At 38.8% G+C, this 22047-nt stretch overlaps 1 protein-coding gene across 3 annotated transcripts; it reads right to left on the bottom strand.

Annotated features, from left to right (window-relative positions):
* Positions 1-1404: 1404 nt before the first annotated feature.
* On the bottom strand, positions 1405-21900 carry OSBPL2 (oxysterol binding protein like 2). 3 transcript variants are annotated; one of them, XM_054391923.1, is made up of 13 exons: positions 21864-21900; positions 14569-14716; positions 14255-14330; positions 13279-13413; positions 12119-12216; positions 11078-11260; positions 8121-8228; positions 6848-6937; positions 6087-6210; positions 4450-4578; positions 3578-3701; positions 2811-2901; positions 1405-1559 (listed from the first exon to the last, which is right to left on the bottom strand). In XM_054391923.1, exons 1-13 carry the CDS (start codon positions 21898-21900, stop codon positions 1457-1459), a joined length of 1446 nt encoding a protein of 481 aa, XP_054247898.1. In that variant the 3' UTR covers positions 1405-1456. The 3 variants fall into 3 exon arrangements, with proteins under 3 accessions (XP_054247898.1, XP_054247899.1, XP_054247900.1); XM_054391924.1 differs by having other exon boundaries at positions 14569-14680; XM_054391925.1 differs by lacking the exons at positions 14255-14330; positions 14569-14716; positions 21864-21900 and having other exon boundaries at positions 4450-4576; positions 6082-6210; positions 13279-13410.
* Between the last annotated feature and the right edge of the window lie 147 nt (positions 21901-22047).

Below are 22047 nucleotides of genomic sequence, written 5' to 3'. Positions count from 1 at the left end.
TTTTAAAAAATAAAAATCTGTTCCCTGGATGAAACCAGAGATCGTTTGGGATATCAATTAGTTCTTCCATGAACTCCTCAAGGTGCTGGTGCTTATTTCCAGCAATTCCTGAATTACTCTAAACTTCACAGCAGTGCAGCTGCTCTCCATTTTTGCCTGGTGATGCAATTAAAAACTTTTATAAAAGAAGAATCAACAGTAGGATTAAGTTTAAACTACTGAGCCTGGTTTTTCAAGTCTCTCTCCCCCTTTACCCCTCTGAAGTGTTCCACTTGAAAACAAATGAACACATCAGTTCACTAACTGGTTATTTCCAGGATTACATGGCTCTGATGGTTTGATAAGGAACAAAAAAATCCTAAAATTCCCACTTTTTAGCATCACGTGCTCACAGAAAACTTCTAATAGGTATAACTCTGCCAAAGCTTTAAATTGATTCTGCTTTTTCACAACATACAAAACAGACATGACCTAATAATGAAAAACATGCAAACCAAAACTTCCCCAAAATATGAACCTGTGTGGATACACACACCAAAGTGCTTCCAAATCAAAAGTTAGTCTAGAAGCATACACAGTGCCAAAGCTGCCAAAGGTAGCGCAGAAGATTTAAGCCTCTGAGTGGTAGCAAGCAATATATTTTACATTGTAACCACCTCTAGATTCCTGCAAACGCTTCTGAACCTTCTCCTGTTTTAAGAACAGCATTTGACTTCAGAAAAAAAGCACTTTTTAAAGCACTCTTCCCTTGTCCTATCATATGCCTTATGTAATTTTATCACAGGTACATAGTTTAATGCTCACAGTGTCCAAAAGTTGTGAAGACTCTGTAACAGACAACTACAGTTTGAGAAGCTCAGGTTGGGCTTTGTTCCCCTGAGTCTCCCAGTTATTCAATCATATTCAGAGAGGGGGGACAGGAGCAGCAGCCCCTAGGTAGTGCTACATACCATACGGAAGTTCACATGCATCTCTTCATGGGCAGTATCAGCAATACTAGACTGGATCCTGTTGGTACCATACTAGTTTTTCATCCCTGCTCCAAGTTCCAAAGACTTCAGCTTCTTCACTATTGTACTAAGCAACAAGGATATTATCTCTATTTTACTTAAGTTACGTAGTTTTCAAGGATGTTATGTGCTCTACCAGATACAGCGAATCTTCCTGACAAAGAAACTAGGGAAAAAAAACCTGAAAAAACAAAGGCCCCTTTGAAAAATTAGTGAAAATATGATGATTTCAGGTGCATTTGATGGAAAGAATGCAACAGCATTTAAGTATTTGGCAATCCAACGTTAGTGATAATTAAATCCTTGATTGTTGACCAATAGCATTTTTTTTGTTAAAATTTACTTAGAAAAAGCTGTTTTTTGCTATCAACAAAACCAGAGTAACTGGCTTGGAATGAAATCTAGTAACTAGATGTCCAGGTGAGATGAGAATTGGTAGAATAAATTCAGTATATGTCAGGACAGTCTGAGAAATCTCTATCAAAATAGCCACCTGAGTACAGCCAATCTGAAGTCCCAGTGTAGGGGTTAGTGCCTTGATGAAACCATCTGAAAAGGAAAAAAAAGGAAAAAAAAATAAGATAAAAGGAGGAAAAATAAGAAAAAAGAAAAATAAGAGAAAATAAAAAAGAATGAAACAAGAAAAAGCAAAATAGAGTAGTTATTAATATGGGGGGGAACCAACTTCTTTCACAAAACATTGTAAAAGCACAGTATATTTTTGTTAGAAAATAGGATCTTCAGGAAATATTCTGAGCATGAAAAACAAAGCATTGCACTTCCCCCATAATTATCACCACCTTCTCAAGCATCTTTTTGCTTTCTTAATTCTTTTTTTTACATAAAATCAAGGAGCATGTAAAGGATTTTAAAAGTGCTGTCCTGTTCCAAATAAAAATAGCCCTGCTACTTTAGATTATATATATTCGTTTTTACTTCAAAAGAATGCCAAGTCAGTTACACAATCCTCTCTGTAACCTGTCCAAACAGGGGACAGTTTTGTTCTGTGAAGCTGAACTCTGCACAGAACATTAACAGATGCTGTCTTTTTAGCCACGTTGACTGAAAACAATTTGATGATCCATGGAAATTGTTTTCAAAAGTTTTAACTGGAATTAGTCTGCAGCTGCTCCTCCAGGCTTTAGGAAGAGAATGCTTTCTCTTCTGGATTTCCTGAAGTCATGGGAGCATCCCAAAGTTCTTGCCTTTCAAGGAAGCACCTGCAGTAACTAGCTGTGAGCTCACTTGACAGCAGAGCACTGACATCTGTGAAAAGGAACTAGTGGGAGCAGGAGCCAAATCACAGATTACTCCATGGTGCAATCTGTGACCGGTAAGTCACTTCAATATACAACCACAAAAGCCATTTCTGATATCCAAGCCAAGGTGTCCTCAGTATGAAAATAAAGGGCCCTAAAGGGCAACAATGTCCTACTGAACTGCCAAAAGCTGGACAGAAACTGGTTAAAGGAGAGTTGAGATTTAACATGTTATTCGTATTAACACAATTATCATCTCTGTAGATTTTAAAAAACAAATCCCCAAATATCCAGCATTACCACCAGAGTCAATTCTGAGCGCTTTCAGCGTTTATTATAAGATAATTTCTGCAGGACAAAAAGTTATCAGCAATTTTGGCTTCCAGCTAAATTATTTAAGTGTTGACCCAGCCAGAGCTTTAAGAGACACTAGAGATTGTGCTGTCATGCAGGAAATCAAACAGGCTGTCTTGAAGTAAAACCTTTCAGGCAATAGACCAAACCAAGCATTAAACAAATACCCAACTTCCTTCCTCCTTACCGTGTGTGCCACTCCACTTCGTCTCTTGCACGCTCCTTGCGAGCCGCTCTCTGTTTCTCTTCTAGTCTCTCCTTTTCTTTGCTAGCCACATCTAGCAAGCAATTCAAGAGAAACTGGTTACTTGGCAAAATAGAAACACCAAAAACACAGACAGATCTGCAGAGACATGAAATACAGTTCATTTAAGCAGAAGAAAACACTTGCTGTAGACAATCTCACTGAAGAGTGAAAATCTCAGGTTTAGTTTTTTTGTTGCCCATCATTTCAGAAGAGATGGTCCTAACAAACACCGAGTCAGAAAAGAAATGTTGCTGTTTTATCTGACAGAAACACTGCACCAGGACAGTAGGGAAGAACTTTGATTAGGCATAACACAGAGAGTGATTTCTTTTCACTAGCTAGCCATGTGTTTTTTCTGACAAATGCCAGAGCAACACAGCATGTCTGTTCCCCACATTCTTTCCAGACAAACTCCAGAGCAAGAGTGTGTCTGCCAGCTCCCCCAGATAACAAACATGCAAATATACCATAACAGGGCAAGGGGAGTCTTGGGATCCACCTTGGACACATCTGCTTTCCCAGACTTTTCTGGGAGAAAACAGACATTGCACAGTGTTCAAAAGCATGTTCATTAACACAGGATGAAAAAGAATGCTGCTCTGGGAATGAGAAACCAAAGACAATGTGTCAGTATCAACCAACCTCCTTCAGCCATCCCTCTCAAAACTCAATCATGGGGAAAAGTATTTCCACCAGCAAACACATACCCATGTTTCCATTCTCCATATTTCTGATATCTGGACGTAGCCGACAGTCAGTGGGAGCTAATATTGCTTCCATGCCCTTTTCTAGCTCGTTCAGACTCACAGCAAAGCTGGTGAAATTGTACATCTTAAAAGCAAGTTAAAGATAACATATGAGTTATTTTGGGTTCCCTACACTGAATGGATACAACAGAACTTCCAAAAGAAATTACTGAGTCAAACCTTCTCCCACTGACTACTCTGAAAGCAAGGCTAGGTTCATACAAAACTAGTTATTTTTGCTGGAGAGGAGAGGTAAAGAAGGGCAGAAGGGAATGAAAATTACAGCTTTCACTTTATTAAGCAGTCTTTGCTTCAGAGGATCAAGACAGATTTTTCCCCCACATCTGATGTTTAGCATCATTATTTTTATGAAAACAAAACCACCCAAAACCAGCCAACCAAACAAAACCACCCACACCTACAAGACCAAAACAACCTCTTGTTGAAACTATTGAAGTCGATATCCAGCTGCCTAGTGACTGTATTTTTTGGAAGCCTGTCTCTAACAGCAGGCTCAGCAGAAGGGAAGGTGTATCCATAATTTATAAGTGTAAAGGTCTTACAGACAGTTTAACCTAAGATATCAGACTCATACTGAAACAGCTGATGTCAGAGCATTCAACCTTTCTACCAACACAGCAGTGATGCTTTCAGCATAGAAACAAAGGAGGCAGCTTGCTGTAGTCTAATTTTACTGCTGCAGCAAGAACTGCCAGCACCTGTCAACAGGCATCCTAAGGACAGACACTTCAGCAGGGTTTCCCTCAAGCATTACTCCTGTTCCTGAAGATGTCACCACCAATAGCAACACACAGACTGATTGAAACAGTTACCTGTGATGAGTTTGGTGGCCTACAATTTATTCTCCAAAGCAATTTACTGCCTGGTATGAACTGCACTGTGTCTTGAACCTCTGGCATATCATCAGCTTCTTCATTTTCAGATTTAATAACATCTTCACTCTGAAACAGAGATAGCATTTGGAAGGGGAACAAAGGGGAACTGGACAGTTTCATCTAGAGTTCTACACTGACTGTTGACAAATCTGATCAAATTAGAGACTCTACACACTCTCCTGTACTCCTACCTCATCCTCATGTTTCTTTTACCTCACTTTGTACACTGTTCCTCTAGTTGTCACCTGAATGTCTTGCTCCTGATATCTCTGAATAGTTTCCCCCCCACCTATGTACAGCTTGAATGTCCGTTTAAAAAAACGTAGTAGTAAATTAACATCTTTCAAGAATTCTTGTCTCTAGCTTCCCTTCTATCCCACCCTGTAGTTTAATTTCACCTAACATGACTCCTATCTCTTCAAGTTGAAATGAGCCAAGATTTCAATTTAAACCAGTTCCCATACTGGCCTAAGAAAGATTAACAGAGCATGCCTGCTTTGGGGCACTGCTTCATCACCTGCAAAAGATTTGGATGCAAGATTAAAAGACAGATACAGCCTTGTTTCAGTCTGATTTCCTGAACCTAGATTCTAGTAACTATTATCACTGCCAATTTTCTCACTACAGAGCCTCTGTACTCAAGTTTCTAAACACAGCCTTTCCTTCCAAGCTCTTTTGTTACCAGATGCACTGCTCTAACACACATAAAATTAAACTCAGTATTCTTCAACAGGCTGCTCTCAGAATCTGGCTGTTGCAGGACACGAGACATCTACATGGTGGAATTTCAGATGATTTCACCACGAGAAACCATTTAAAACCACAACAACCAGAAGGGAAGTTTGAGGCAATGACACCCTAGGGTGATAGTAACACAGTTTTCCTCACTCCCCTCATTACTATCCCTTTTCTATTTCCTTTCTGTCCCCTGTGACATGACTCACTGATTGTACTCAAACATACCCTGTTAAGTTGAACAGGGCCTGTTTTATACACTAGAAAACAGCTCCATGTGGTTAAGAGTCACTTGATTTGAGTGTTCTTTTTTTTTTTTAAGGACTCTTTTAGGCTACTTTCCATGTCAACATCTGGTTTACTGTTAGACAGTTCCCCGTCTAAATATAGATTCAACAGGAAGGAAGGAAAGAAAGAGTTGATTTTCCTAAGATGAACAGAACCTTATTATTTAAAAAAAAAGAAGCCAAACTACAAGGCTGTAGCATGACAGAATCCAGAGCCAAAAGCAAGGCCTGCTGCTGGCTCTAGATCTTTCTGATGTGAATACTTCTTTAAAAAAAAGTTTGAGCCTCTTAAAGTTAAGAATGATTAATGTAACTTTTAATTTTCATTGAGCAAACCATGTCTGCAAGACTCTTTTGATATCAAGAGACTCAACAACCATCTGCTGCACCACACAACATTTTGCATTCTGCATACAACACTGAAACTTTGGCAGCAGCTTACACAACACTGCTCACAAGTGATGAAAAAACCCTGCATGCTTCCAGACCCTTTTGTTGTCACTATTTCTCACTTTTCAGTCTCTTTCCTCCCTAAAGAATCATTCACCTTACCTGCTTTGATTTCTTTTGCTCACCACCTCTCCTTTCATTCTTTTTGTAAGTCTCATATGTGGTGGGATCAGTGCACCACAAACATTCTGTCCATTTGCCATAGATCACACACAGCTTCTTCCTGCTGCAGAAAAAGCAAAAGAGACTTAGCTGTTGCTTCTATGCAATGCTTTCTAAGCCACATCATGCAGATTCTGATCTATATTAAACACCCAGCTTCCTACTTGGCTGTATTTTATGTTTCTTTGCAGATTTCTTAAAAGTCAGATAACCAATAATGCAAAGAAAAGGATTCAGCTTTTCTGGCATTCAGTCCTGCAGAACAAATCCTCATGACTCAGTCACATGTTTTGGCCACTGTTGAAATGAGTGTGGGTCCAATAAAGCCAACAGTTTATTCACAAGAAAGAGGCTCAGAGTCACAAAACAGGTTTAGGTTTGATTTTAAAAAGCTCTAATAATTATACTCTCGTTATCTTAAACTGAAGCTGCAAAATTGCAGCAGTGGAATCAGTTGTGGTTATTCTGCATTCTCCCTGGATACCTTTATTTCCAAAGACTAGAGAGAGGTTTTTTTCTAATAATGCTTAAAATGGTTATCCCAGAACCAGGAATACTAACACAGAGAACAGTGGGTTCTGTTGCTAGCAGTCTGTATTGCTAGCAACTTTGCAGTCACATCAGTTTTGGTCATTATGCCAGCTCTAAAGCAATGCCACAGTGCTAAGAAACAGAGAGGCAAAGAGGCTTTTATCACTTACTTTTTGTCCTGAATGTGGCCCTCTACTCTGTGAAGCTCTTTTCCAAACAGTCCACATGGTTTAAAATTAAGAACACATTTATCTCCAGTACTGTAGAGGAAAGAAATACATGCTTAAAGCAGCAAAGCCCTAAATAAATTTAAATTCAGTTTACTTTTTAACCTTATTTAGCTTTTTCAATATAGCTACAGTTAGCTAAGGGGTAGTTATTTATATCATTATTTTTCTTTAATTATGGTTTACTGCCTTAAAAAAGGAACACAAGTTTCAAAATTCCACAAAAAGATCTAAAAAAAACCCTCAACATGCACAGGAAGATAGCAGCTTGTGAAAGCCAACTCAAAACACAACCACTCTTCTGAAATAAGTGTTACAAAGGACCTACACAGCAAAATCTAGGCAAGTGCTTTCAAGTCTTACCTCAGAATTTTTGATATGCAATTTAGAACTAAACATTCTACAAACACAGAGCAACATTATTTTTCAGCATCTTCCTTGTGAGATACATACACACATGTAAATAATCTCTGCCAGTGAGGTATCAAGCCAAGGGTCTATGTCAAGCACAAAGCATACAGAGACCATCCTGAGTCTTTTTGTGCCAATAGAGAAGACAGGATTGTAGATCTGATGCTGTGAGAAGTATCAAAACAGCAGCTCTGCTGGATTAAAGCTCCCGTTTACTGACAGGAAAACATTTGCAGAAGTAATAGTGTTCAGAAAATTCTCTCCCTCAGCATTATAGCAGGCAATTTATTTCAGGGTAGACAAAAAGCTTTTATGTAACTTATAGCAGGTGCAACTGACATGCACCTAAGTTCACATTATCCTATTCTGCAGTCATTTTTCTGTGCTGTACCCTTAATTTAAGGCATTCTCTATTATCAAAACTAAAAAGCATGTCAAATCACAGTCGATGGAGGTCCACTGCAGACCTCCAACAATTATTCCATTTAATGGTTATGGAGTAAAATTTAATTTCTGTTCTCTGTCAATAGGACTGAATTTGAATGGGTAACTCATAAATGTCAAATTTTTGTATCCCACAAGCCCTCTGCCTTTTCATTAATATTGTTATACCACCAAGCCCAGGCTAATGAATAGTTCACATTTGTCAGGGAGAAAAAAATAAAAAGGCAAAGAGACTAAGACCCCAAGACTTGGGACCCACAAAACAAAGCTTCCTATGCATCTGGCAAAAAATCTGCTTTGTAACAAGAGTGACCACCCAGCAGTGCCTAAAGCCAACCCTCAGTATCATGATTACCATTACCTGTGATTTACAATTTCTACTGTTCCATATTGCTCTAACCACAGTTTACCAATAATTACATTATGTACACAACAGGTTGGATTTGTCCATGTGTAAGCTTCATTATGTCTGTAAAGAGAGAGAGATAAATAAATCATTTTCTGGAACCTGAGCTGGAATGTAAGCCTGGTTTCAATTCTGTTCATGGCAGGGGAAAATATTTAGCACTCCTATGAACAGCTAGCAGTTAACTTCAAACAGAAGAGAAACAGACTCTTCTTTATGAGCCAACAATGTGTTGTAGTGCAAGTTAATAAAGTGAAATACCCTTTATTTTGAAACAGTAAGTTTTGCAGTTGCTGTGCTTTTGATTACAAAGTCCATTCCAACACAAACAGCAATGCAGGAATTCATCTCCTCCATTTGCACTTTTCAAGCTGTATGTTACAAAACAACACTCACAGGAGAACAGGATTGGCAAGCTAACACCTAAGAATCTTCTATTCAACTACTGCAGCAGCACTGCAAACATCTTCCTAAAGCTCTTGTAAACATCTTCCTAAAGCTCTTTCTTGTACACCTCTGTCTCGATCTAGAGAGTATCTTTTTGTGACTAAAGTCTCACTGAACATAAATATTTGAGTTTTCTAGCAGAGGCATTAGTCACCACCAGCTCTGACAAAGGTCCAATAAGAAGACACTGCAGGAGGGGCTGGCCAGACTAACCTACTTCAGCAGTTTTTCCTTTTTACCAAGGTGTAGAGTGGTAAAGGCTTTGGAACCTGAAGAGAGCGATATGAGTCAGCAAACTGTGTCAGTGGCCTCCACAAACATGCCACACGTTTCCTTCAGGGCTGCTCCAGTGACACTGAAGGAAATTTTGGAGAGTTGGGGTGTTGTTTGGGGGTTGGGGTTTTTTTTGTTGGTTAACACCTGTGGGACAGTAGCACTCTATTCAAGCTTCATAAATATAACATTTTAAAACCCAATTTATTAGTCAATTCCATCCTTTCCCCAAGGAAGGCTGTCCCAGAACTGAAGAATTTTCCACTTAAGTTTCTCTTTTTGGATTTAATGTTTAGTGAAGAGCTTTACAAAGATGAATTAACAGATTCTAATCCTTAAAAGGCATCATTCTAAAAATGGCCAGAATGTTAAAGAACAGGAATCCTACTATCATTAGCTCATCAGAGTCAAAGCCATCTGTTCGCACTTATCTTTCTAATGCTGGCAAAAGAAATGCTGAAGTTACCTGGCTGGCAATCAATCCATCTTAGGAAAGCTTGCAAACTTGATTGTAGTAAAAAAAATTAATACAGAAACAGTGTCTCCTCTTTCTAACAAATGCCTTCTACTTCTACTAAGTATGGAGAGAATACTCCTATGTAATGTTTCCAAACTGTCTGTCACTTTCCAGTACAGAGAAAAAACAGATCACTGAAATCTATTTTCTCCAGGAAATTGTCTTCAAGCATACTTTAGAACAATAACTACTTCTCAAGTGGGGAAAAAATACCAGGACCTCCCAAATTCATTTCATCAGCCTAAGCACACAGTTTTATTCATGAACTACTTGACACCAGAAGCATAACACAAAACAAGACACTCACGGCAGTGCTGATAAATTCAAGCACTTGTGTGTGCTGGAGATGTGTTTTCTAACACATCTTGAAACCACAGCCATGGGTGACACAAACCCAGTACTTAACATTGACTTGACATTTTGCTTCCTAAACAGTTATTTGTCCACTCAGGTCCTGAGCAGTTCTCAAGACTACTCAATCCAGCAGAATGGTATCAATCACAGCACCAAGAGGCTCAAGATTTGAGTTCAACTTCTCCTGCTAACTTGAAGCAATTACTTCAAATAAATCCTTTGTTTACATTCCAGTATAAATTTGTACAATGTAATTTGATTAGGCAGAGCAAGAGTTTTAAGAGTCTTCTAAAGGCTCTCTCACAAACCACAAGCTTTATTCTTGTCATACCTGCATTCTACACTGACATTCATAGTTCCTTCTACATTGAGAAGACATTTCGTCTGTTTCCATCACCATTTACATATAAGACCAGCTCATACTTTTATAACCTTTGGAAGATTAAATGCCAGCAGTTTGATAAATAAACTATACTTTCAAAGGAAACTACAGGAAAAGTCAGTGCTTGCTATGACAGGAAAGCTGACACTATTGAAACAAAATGTCTAGAAATTTCATCAGCTGACATTTCAAGCAACCTCAGAGTTAGGTCTGAAGAAAACTTTTTTAAAAGCACCTTTAAGGGTTCAGGTGCAGAAGACATTTTCTGCAACTATTACTTAGTGCATCCTTATGTCCTGCTTGGGAAAGATGAAAAGTCGTTGTGCCACCAGGGCACAAACCAATTGATAGGAAGTTGTGCAATTTATGGGAGATATGCAATTAGAGACAAGCCTGGAGTAATCTGGAAGAGGGACTAATCCTAATTTTAACAGGAAGGTGATCATACACAGGAAGTGTTAAACAGCTGGCAAAGCAATCCTGACAAGTTTCTCACCTTCCCTCATAACATCAGCTATTCTGAAGATGCATTTCTTATGCATAGGCACACAAACAATCAAACCCTGGTAGCTTGAATACCCTGGTAATAGAATTTTATCTCTCCATTTTACATTCCTTCACAGAACTTCCAGCAGCATTGAAGTTTTAAGAAATGTTTCTTTTCATAGTGAAAAACATGGGTCATTTTGCTACAGCTAGGCAAGTATGGCATAACTTAAAAGAAAGGAGTCCTGAAATTAAGCAGTGAGAATTACCTTCTAAATAAACTCTTACAACCTCTTCAGCAAGAGCTTTTTAGAAATCACATCTGAAGAACCAATAGAAGGGTTATCACCTATCTTCTTATTCAAGTAAATGCTAAGGAGATCAATATTAAAAAGGAGAGAGAGAATAAAAAAAAAAAAAAAAAAAAGAAAGGTATTTGCTTCTCATACTCACTTCAGAAGCTCCAAGGTAATTGTCCCCCGAGGCTCTGCTTCTATACTCTTTCCCCAGAACTTTAGTTTGGGATAGATTGAGCCATGAAAAATAAAGTCCTTATTGAGGCCTTCCGAATAAAATGCACTAATGGGTGGGTGGTGGCTGACTTGCTCAGATATAAACCTGAATCCTAAATCCTCCCTAGCAATAACAAGAAAGAGCATTAAACAGTAATCTTTTTTCAATGTTACAATACAAAAGGGTTACTTGATACTTAAAAAAAAAAATTTAAAAATGAAGGCTTCATATTTAACTATAAATGAGACTTTTCTAGTCCTATTATCTACAGTTAATGAAATTAAGTAATTTATACTCTGAACACTTCCTCACCATCCCTGGAAGTGCTGTAAAAACGTGCAGACATGGCACTTCAGGACATAGTTTAACAGCCATGGTTTAATGGCCTCATGGCCATGTGTTAGGTCAGCAGTTGGACTCGATAATGATGGATCTTGGGCTTTTCCAGTCGACAAAATTCTATTATTTTTTTATAACAGAAACCAACCCACATTCATACACTTAAATTACTTTCTACCCAGAAAGGCATTTATAGAAGTTTCACTGCAATCACTCCTGAAAATATTGAAACTCTTTAGGCAGCAGTAGAAGGTCTGAATGAAGATTCTTTTCTCCACTGCACCCATTTATTTCAGCAAGCTGAAGACCTTCAGACCGATTCCTCTGTCCAACATGCTCAGCAAAACACTACTGAAATTAATTAACAGTCCCTGGTTAGGGAATATCTTTGGTGGAAAAACATGGACCAGTTTTTCTCTGAGCAATTAAAAAAATACTCTGCCTAAACTTAGAAATACAATTATCAGCTTTTGTAACAACTTCACAAAGATACTGAGGTTGTTTGGGGAAAAAGAATTTGAGCTACACCCAGGAATACGTTTTAGTAGATATTTATTTCCCTGAATAAACAAACTAGCAGGAGTGTTTTTGCTACCTCAAGAACACAAATAACCCCAGCTCCCAATTTCAAGTAATTATCACCTGGTTAATTCATAGGTTTCTCCTAACAGCGGGTTAAACGGTTTGCCAGTTCTCTCCCACTGAGAAGCTACAGCAGAAACTGCAAAAGCAGCTACAGCCTATAAGCAAATTAAGGACACATTGTTATGAGAACAGAACATTAAAACTCTAAGTTTAATACATTAGTGTTTGATGCACATCACAGTATTTTATTTATTTTTTTTAAGTGCTCTATATTGCTTGAGGCCAAAATATTTGTAAGCCACAGGATAAGCGACAAAGAAGTAAGGAAATACAAACAGTCAATAAGAATCTCATTCCCAAAAGGAATTCTTTTGTGTAGTAAATTCTGCCAGGTTATATTGTGTACCATGCTTCTCTATCTCCAAGAGGACAGCCTGCATTTTTAAATCTGCTTTTCCCCTGTCTTTGACTGATCCCCACACTCCGGTCACTGAGAACAGAGTTTTGCTTTTCCTAGTGCCAGGCAAGCATCATTCCTAACACAGATCAGATTTCTTGATCATACCAAATGACAGTTCAAAGTTCCTGCAGGCTGGTAAGTAAGGGTATGCACTGCACAAACACAGAACACAAGATAGACAATCTAGTTTCACTTGAGAGCTCTGAGTAATACCAGTGTAACCTAACGTACACCAGCTTGGTTTCACCATATTCAACTCCTTGTTGAGGGACCAGCCATGCACTATATTCTGCTCACAACAACCACCAGATTTGGAGAAGAAAAAGAATGGCAAAGTTTGTCTCTTTCATAACAGCTTTTCATCCAGTAACTTAAAAATAATGGAGCCATTCAACAAATCAGCTTAGGGCGACTTAAAACCAAGATTTCACCTTCACAACACCTAAACCTGTAAGAAGAGTCACAGTTAAAGCAGTCCTAAAAAGGGGTGAGGTCCTTGAGCATCATCAGTTGTGGCACTCTCCTGCACTAGATTTTTGGCTCAAACTCTGTGCAGAGCATGAAGTGTGAAAGTATCACAAGTACCTGATACGGCAACTATGGAACACGGAGCTTGTCTAGACACATAAATATGGGCATTCTTAGGATAACTCCAGAAAGAAATAACTCAAGTGAGAAATTATCTTAAAATGAAAGACTCAAGAGAAAAAACCCAAACTTGTTCTGAACTAAGCAGAAGGTGGTAGTTGTTTCTTACCTGCATTCTTTCCAAGGGGTCTGTCTGACTACAAGCCTTATTAATGAGGTATATATGTTCCATATATTCTGTTATCCGTTGAAGGAAACTCAATGGCTCATTGAAGACAATAGGCATTGTAATCTTAGACAGCTCCTGGGTAACAAAAAGTTAAGACACAACACAAAGTTAACAACTGACAAGAAGAGTCCTTTCTAACGTAAGTTATGGGCTTGTTTATTCATAGCATTCTTCACAAGACATTTGGCAAACTTATAGCAGATCTCTAGGTGCTACAGCTGAAAGGGGCCAGAAGCACCACAGAACTCTACTAGCAATCTCAAAGAATAAACAACTTCAGAAGTTGACCCAGCTAACCTAGTAAATTCAAGATGAACATTACCTTCTATTCTGTGGTCTGCATAAACTGTGGTCTGCATAAACCAGAGAGGTGACAGTTTCCAAAGAAGCAGCAATAAAGTGCTAGCCAGCTCATTATTGATATTTAAGTACCACGCATTCCTTTGAAATCTTCACATAGCTATTTGCATAAAATCTAACTATTTTACTGCTGTAACCACAAATTATTTTTTGAAAGGAACAGTTACATAAAGAACAAGGATTTTAATTGCTCTAACAAATTTTAGTAGCTTTATTTAAGCAGCCTGTTATTTGCATCAGAATGTTTCTCATTTCGCATGTGGATACAAGACAGACATGAAGTTCACGCAGAGATTTCCAACTTCCCAGCTCTTTTAGTATACCCAGGTAAATTCAGCTGTTTAATTAACAAACTGCACTCAGGACTGAACAGTAAAGCATCATGTGAATGCTTAAAACTTAGTGGAAAGGAAGTTTAATATGTTTAAGTTTCCTTACAGGGAAAAAAAATGCAAAATGCACCAAGCATTATTCTGTGTCTTAAAGTTTAAGCAATAAAATTAACCAGTTGAAGTTAGCAGATCTAACATCACCATGTTTTATCAAGTTAACTTACCAGTCCAATGCATTTTTTTAATATGCTCCACACACTAAAATCACTTCTGGAAAACATTGGGGCAGGTAATGATGTCCTGTAATTGTGGAAAAAACAAACAAAAAACAACTGTCATTATCAGCTTCTTAAACAACAAGACATTTGCACTTGTGGGTATTAAAGTCATTTATAAAGGAAGCAAAATATTAACTTAGAGCTGACAGAAGAAGCAGACAAAGTGTCTTTTCAGTTTCAGAGTTAACCTCTTCCAGTGACAGCTGTGATGAGCCAGCACACACTCATTCCTCACTGACTGTGCAGCTCCGTGTCCTTACCTGTGTCTCTTAATTCCATTCTCTTGTATCTCTGTCTCTCCATTGTGCTTTCCACTCCTGTTGCTTTGGTGTGGCTCTAAATCAAGCATTTCTGCAACTTTATGGTTTGCTTCTGAAAAGTCTCCCGAAGAATTGTCAGAATCAAAGCCTATATAAAAACCACAAGGCAACACTTTTCTTAGGAGCTTTATTATACCAGAGTGCCACTCACAATTTGTAATTCTCACAGCACATGTGCACTTATACTGTTATTTTATTTTTGAGAATATCAGAGTGAAAGCTCTTTATTAAGTGACCTCATTTCCAAGAGCGTTTAGAACCAATCAACTATTCTCAACTGATTTTTCACACTGCTGAATACAACAGTGATTTAGAATCTTACAAGCTCTTCAGCAGCTCCTAATCAGATTAACTGCATTGTCTTTTCTTCAGAGCCCCAGCATGATTACAACAATTTTGTTCTGTTACATAGGGTTTTCCTGAAAGATCTTTAAAAAGATTAATCAACTTCCACTGCTAACAGGTAAGGAGCAATTTACAACCTAGCAGCAAACCTCGAGAGCTGTTGCTAGAGCAACAGAAATGTAGGACATCCAACTTCTTTTTGCCATCCATGGGTGAAAACCATATAGCACTGCCCTAGTGGTTACAGCATGAACCTGTGGACACCAAGATGAATCATTCCTTGAGCTCTACAAGGGACCCAAAGCACAACTTGCAGCAGGTAGCTCCACTTCCTATGACCCAATTTCACCTACTTGGGTAGACAGCTAGTGGAAACATGGAAAACACCAGCACCACCAATAACAACATGCTTTGAACAGCTTTAACCATAACAAAAAAAAAAAAAGGTTAAACCTTTTTTTTACATCAAGAATGTACGGGAACACAACCTTCTGTAATCAAGCAGCCCTAAGTACATGTTGGACTAAACCAACCACCCCAGATTTTTGTCTAATGATTTTATTGTCTTAAGCCATGCTACTTCCACACACACTCTGAATCACAACAGTTTATCCTGGTATATGCCTTTAAATAAGAAAACTGTAAAAAACCTTTTATGTTGATACACACACACTTGGTCACTATCAGCAGCAACAGACCTCTGGTCACTGCTGCTGCACGGATTGATTGCGGAAACCACACAATTGTTAGCCACAAATAGGAATCAGCTGCAGCATCAATACAGAGCATCCTGAAAAGATGCATTAATACTATCCCCCTTCACAACTGTCACAGCTCGCCTGATCATTCAGTGGCATAAAGGAACATTTTTTTGGTGAAAACAATTCAAAGAGCATCAAGTCCTTTCTGAGTGCCACATTCAACATCAAGAAGCACAAGACTTTAGTTTCCAGCTTCCAGTTCAAGAGTCAGAATCCAAAAGCAACACAAAAACTTGCATCTTTGCTGCCATACAACTCTTGCCACAGTTTTAAAGAACACACTAATATCATTTTTGTATTCCTTCCACTCCACCTAACACAACCTGGGCAACCACTTGTTTATATGCTGACAGTCACCGTCACTCAGCTCCAGCCGATCTCAAAGTCCAGCTGTGGGTACAGAAAGATTCTGAAATATTAAAAAGGATGTTAACACTTCAAGGGAGTTTTTAAAAAGGCAGTTTTGACAAAGATTGTTTCAGGTTTCAATGGAGTAAAATGTTGAGATCCTCTTTTGTTAACTTTTTAAAATCAGAGAATGACTATCCCAGAGGAATACTCAACTCTTCTCTTTGTTAATATCTCCACCAGGATGTTTTTACTTCATTAAAGCAATTCCTGCATGCCACAAATTCAGAAACAAAAAACTGCAGTGTTTTTCAGGGGGCAGGACCATGACAATGACATTCAAAACTGCACAAGGAAGTACCAGCAATGTGATCTTATTTGGTAAACAGCAGGTGCAATGGGTGATGTCATGCATTAAACTGTCTTCTATATTTTGATGTCACAAGCATGTAATTATACAGCAATAACCACACCTTAGCAGTCTTAGCACTTAATTGGAAAGTATGATAGCCATAGATATATATATATTTAGGTCATTAAAATGAAGACTACCCTGAAACACTTGTCTTGAAAAAACCCAAACAAACAACACCTAGTCAACCCAAACCAAAACATTTGTAATTTTGAAATGACATTTCCAACCACATATTGGTTTGTTATGGAACCCGTTCCAGTACAAGGAGATGGAAAAGGCAAGTTCTGTAGGGCTTAACAAAATAACTTTCATTAGTTTGACAGATGAAGTTGGAAAAAAACAGATGAGCTTTCTGGTACATCTGCCCAGAAAGCTGACCAAATGCACACAATTTAAGGAACAGCCTCACATTTTAATGAAGACTTCAACAAGATAAACACACCCAAGTGTAAAATTAAAGCTTCAGAACAGGAATAGTCAACTGGCTTATAAAGGAATAGCTATGAAAAATGTTACTAGGATTACATTGCACCTGAAACCTTGCAAATCCTATCAGATGTTCTTGTTTTTATCCACACTAGTCTTTGTTTCTCCGTGATTCAGAACTGGTTTGCCCTGTTCCCGTACAGCATAATGGGAATTCAGTTTCAGGTATAGATATTATTTATGGACACCACTACGTCATTGGTAAGTAAATAAATGGTAATTCAAACAAGAGGCTTGCATACAAACAAAAATTAAACACCTGCTCCAGAAAAAAATTATATTGGTAGTGTAAAGTCTGGTTTGTTAGATTGTACCTCCACCTAATTACTTTGAAAAAAAACCAAAACAAAACACCAAATAAAACCCCAAACCCGAAACAACAACCAACCAAGAAAAAACCCAACCCACTAGGGTACACAGCCAGATAATCATAGACTTTCAACTATACTTTCAACATAGAGCATCAGCTAGTTCATCTGCTACAAGCTCAGGGAGGAAGTTTTAAAAGCTGTTTCTCAATGAAGTTCTAAGTACTCTAGTTCTGTGAACTATCCAGAGAATGTTCTTCACAGAGGAAGTACTGATCTGGAATTAAAAATAGTTTACTAAAATGATTTCTGGTAGTTTTCCTAAGTTACACAAAGAGCCCTTCTCTACCTGCCACTAAAGCTTTGAACTTGAAAATCTGGATAGGGTTTACTTACAGGACAGTTGTAATAGGGAAAAGTCACTGTGAGTGAGGATGAAAGTGGGGATTTAAAAGGGAGATAGGAGACCACACAGAAATAAAATGTCAAAAAATTAGCTTAAGCAGAGCGCCAACTTCTGTGTGTTAAAGGCAAAACAAAAGCTTTTCAAAAGTCTTACATTTTCAAAGTCAAATTCTTGAGTGCCATAAATCTATTTCAAGAGCTTAAAGAAAAGTGACTTGCCAGTAACTCTAGTTTTCTTAGCCTTCTTCTTCCACATCCTGCAAATGAAACACGTCCCCTCAGACTATGCTATACATCCACCTACAAGGGAGCAGAGGCACTGCTCTGTGAGTCATGTACCCAGACACCAGACCGCCCCTTCCTACAGTCAGCAACTTCCTTAAATACTAATTAAGCCTTGTCACTTGAGACAGAAAAGGGATCCAAAAGAGCATAATACTGAGAACCTTCAAGTTTAGAAAGGGCATAAGGAATAGGATAGATACGCAGGAAGTGTAGATAGCAACTGAAGCAAGAGGTAGTTTTTCCTTTGCCAGCAATTCCAATTCTTCCCTTTTCAAACCATGCTGGAGCTGCACAGTGCTGCTCCAACAGCAGCCAGGCTGGCCTTTCACACAGCCAGCAATGCTTAAATGTTACAAGCAGAATCTACTGCTTCGGTTTGATCCGGGCATTATGAAAATATATAAATTTGGCAGCAGACACCTCGCTTCCTCCTGCCCAAGAGAAAGAAATAGCTTACCATGAACAAGAGCCAAGTGACAGGAAACAGGAGGGCAACAGCCTGACACATACACCAGGCTGGATGGACTCACCTCATGGGCACAGAGCAGATTCCCATCAAACTGCAGCTTAATGTTTAAAAAAGCAAAACTAAACTACTCGTGGTTGTCAAAATCAAATTATCCTGGTAACTAACCAAGCATTTTCCTGTTCTATGGAAAGCCTTTCACAAAACACTTTGGCAAAGAGATACCTGGCAGAAGTAATGAAGGATACAGTTCTGACAGAGCAGAACTTGATGGCAGAGTCTTCAGCAAGTCTGTGGTAAGATTAATAAACCCAAGGTGACAGGCTTGAGGCAAGGGATCAAAGCTATCTTGCCTCCTTTCAAAGAATCTGAAATTCCTCAAAGGACTGACCACCTCCCCTGATCCAGTTTCAGAAAGACCACTTCCTCTATCTGAGAAAAAGCAGATGCTGTGCTGTCAAGAATTAACTGAGACCACAGGCAACATTCCTAAGAGATTCCCAAGGGGGGTACTCAATCATGAATTAAGAGTATCAAGTGTCCAACTAATCAGCAATCCTAATAACCTCTGAATGTGAAGAAATTTCTCTCCATAGAAACTCTTTACCAGTCACAAGCTTGATTCATCACCTGTACTACACCTTCCATCCTGCAGCCTTACACATGAAATCATCATCCAGTCAGGGTCAAACCATCTGCTTGGAGGATGATTCCAAATTCCATCACAGTAGCATGCCTTTTGGATAGGATGGGGACCGTGTCAGAAGCAGAAAATTCACTGCAACAAAAAGCAGAGGTCTCCTTAGGATAGATTCATGTTCTAGAAGTGGACATCATCAACTAATAACTACAGAAAAGTTATGGCTTCCTCAAGGAATCAGCTGATAGTATTTTAAAGGAGGCAACATACTACCTGGGCTGCTGCTGAGACTGTACAAAATTGTAAAGCACAAGCTCCCCTAAGCCTGGTTTGCTGCTCAGAGGACACAAAACAGTACCCAAGTACTAAAATTAGTGAAGTTGTGGGAACACACTGCAGCTCCTTCTGGGGAAGCAAGTGCCCAGGACTTTTCATCTCAACTTGGAGTTAAGACATCTGGAGAATGTGTTTGTTTCTGGTAGCCATGTCCCAGTCCTGGACTTAGAGCAGAACAAGCATGTGTCTAAAGGTGGCTTCTGCCCATCTACTCATCTGATCTAAAGGAACAAGTATCCTCAGAAAGAACAGAGTGAGGGGTGTGCCAAGGACATTTTTATTTTTATTCAAAATTTAGAACACCAGATCATGAGGTTTTCATTGTGGAATCTGAAAGCTCACCTCCTTGGCTCAGAGAGGACCTTGATCCTGAATTTGATCTCCTGGGAGTACTGTATCTGCACCTAACCTCTGTAAGTCATCGTAAAACTAAGAAGGCATGCTCAGGATTCATTAGAACCTAAAAATTTCAGCAAAGCACCACCCGAAAGATACAGAACCCATGGTGCTAACAGGAGCAAAGACTTGCTGCAACCATCAGCAGCTGAGGAACATGAATGCAGAGAGACCTATTTACAGTTGTTCTTAGCATCATATTTGTGTAAGAGACAGGTCTAGACTTTACTAGGTTTGTGCAACTAATGCATCAAACTGTCAGCATCTTCTAAAGCAGCTAGCTGGAGAAAGAGACTGAGCACCTGTCATTAAAAACAGTTCCAAGGGAGAAACAAGCTGAAATACACTACTCCAAACTTAACACTCCTCTTAAACCAAGTACCTATGGGGCACATATAAAGGAAAAAAGCTCAACCTCATTTAATTCCTGGAGTGGCAGCTGCAGACCAAACACCCTCCGTTAGAAGAGTCCTGTGCTGAGAGCCTGTGAAGACCCCAAATCTTCTTTTGCTTAGAAACCTCTCTCCTGCCATCATAATCCTCCCTGTGGAAGCATAACATTAGGACAGGACAAAGAGTGCTCACAGAACTGATGCACAACATCCCACTTCTGAGCAAAGCCAGACTAGACTGCAAGGTGTAAGAGTATCTCACACACAATAGCTCAGAAGTCATTACCACCCTGAGTGCTTGCAGGGAGAATAAACCTTTTGAGACTCAGGAGAGGGAAAAAAAGAAGTAGAAAGCAGACAAAACCAGAGTGTTCAAACAGTGAGGGCTGTGTATTTCTGCAGCAAGAGACAAAGCTGTACAGTGCAGACCTCAGAGGCACATTTCTGTTCACCTTTTTCAATGGAAAAAAAAATCTAGTTCATTTATGACCACGGTGTCTTGAGCTCTTGGAATTAAAGGTTACTTATGACAAACAGGAACAATCCATTGTGGTTTCAAGATTTGTATGGTACAACAGTTTGATTTTACAGATGAATTTGGAGTACTACCCCCTACTGCTCCTAGCTAGCATGAATGCAATCCACATTTCCTTCTTTTCTCCATGACATAATTGCAGCAAGTTCTATACAGCCTGCTGTCAGTCACATTGCTTCATCCTGCCCCCCTCAGTTTGCTCCTCATCTGAATTTCCAACCAACCATGTGTACCTTATCCAATTGTATCTACCATGCTACTTCCATTCCTTCTGCTTTCATGCTCCTCTTTTTTTTTTTCCTTCCCATGATTCTACATTAAGCACTCTACACTCACCACTGCCAGCACTTCTCATTTCACCTCTATTATAGGATTTCTGAGGAAACATTTAAGTGGAAGACTTTAAAACTGCTTGAGATCTTTGAAAGGATTTTTTTTTATTAAAATACTTAAAGTATTTTACTTCACCCTAAACCCATGTAAGGCTCCTCTAAATAACCATTCATCCTTATTAGTTCAAAGAAAAGTACTCTTTGACAGACTGCTCAAGTGTGAAGTGATCCATGCTTGTTTTTACAGAAAAAAAAACACACCATTGGATTGCAAAGACTTTTGGCTCTCTACCGTGAAAGCATACTTTTACAGTCATTTGATTCTGCCCAGGAAAAACATTTGCTACTTCAATTCTTCAAGATAAGTTTTTCCATTAAAATAAGTAAGTTAACATAATAACAGTAAAAATGACCCACAGAAGACATTCCACCTTTCGAAGAGTCTTAAAAGCTTCTATTACTTCTCAAGCTGCTATTCAATTACCTTTTTTTTTACAGAAAATGAAGCCAGATTTGGCCACTGAAGGACTCTTATAGTGCTAAAATGATAGAAAACATTAAGCTGTAGCAAAACCTCATTTCCAAGTCTGAACCTGATGAGTAATTCTTCCTTTCTTCTTTTCAGAAGACAGCACTACCAGTTTTACCAACAGTGGCTTACTTTTTATTGACAGCAATATATTACTAGTCCTTCACCACACACATAGTGCAGGTTACAGCTTCTTGGGTTTTTTTGTTGTTGTGTTGGTTTTTTTTTTTCCCTTGGCACTGTGCCCATCACTCACCCGTAACGGCATCATAAAACTCTTCTTCACTATTCATCCTTCAGTGTGGAATCTGTACAGCCAGGCCAGCTTCCTCTAATGCATTGTTGAACTTGATTTGGAGATTAAATATCTGTGAGCTGCTGAAGTCTTTTGCAAATACCCAACTGCTTTAAATGATCTGTTTGAGAAGAGAGGGAAACAG

This window comes from Indicator indicator, chromosome 24, assembly GCF_027791375.1.
Source record: "Indicator indicator isolate 239-I01 chromosome 24, UM_Iind_1.1, whole genome shotgun sequence".
In the NCBI taxonomy this organism is placed as follows: domain Eukaryota; kingdom Metazoa; phylum Chordata; class Aves; order Piciformes; family Indicatoridae; genus Indicator; species Indicator indicator.
This window is presented reverse-complemented; position numbering and strand designations above follow the sequence as displayed.

Coding starts and splice junctions, on each gene's coding strand:
- OSBPL2 (XM_054391923.1), bottom strand. CDS start 21,900: ATGAATAGTGAAGAAGAGTTTTATGATGCCGTTACGG. Junction 6,938..8,120: donor GTAGAAATTGTAAATCACAG/GTAATGGTAATC, acceptor TTTCCTCTACAG/TACTGGAGATAAATGTGTTC. Junction 1,560..2,810: donor GAAGTGGAGTGGCACACACG/GTAAGGAGGAAG, acceptor TTTCCTTTTCAG/ATGGTTTCATCAAGGCACTA.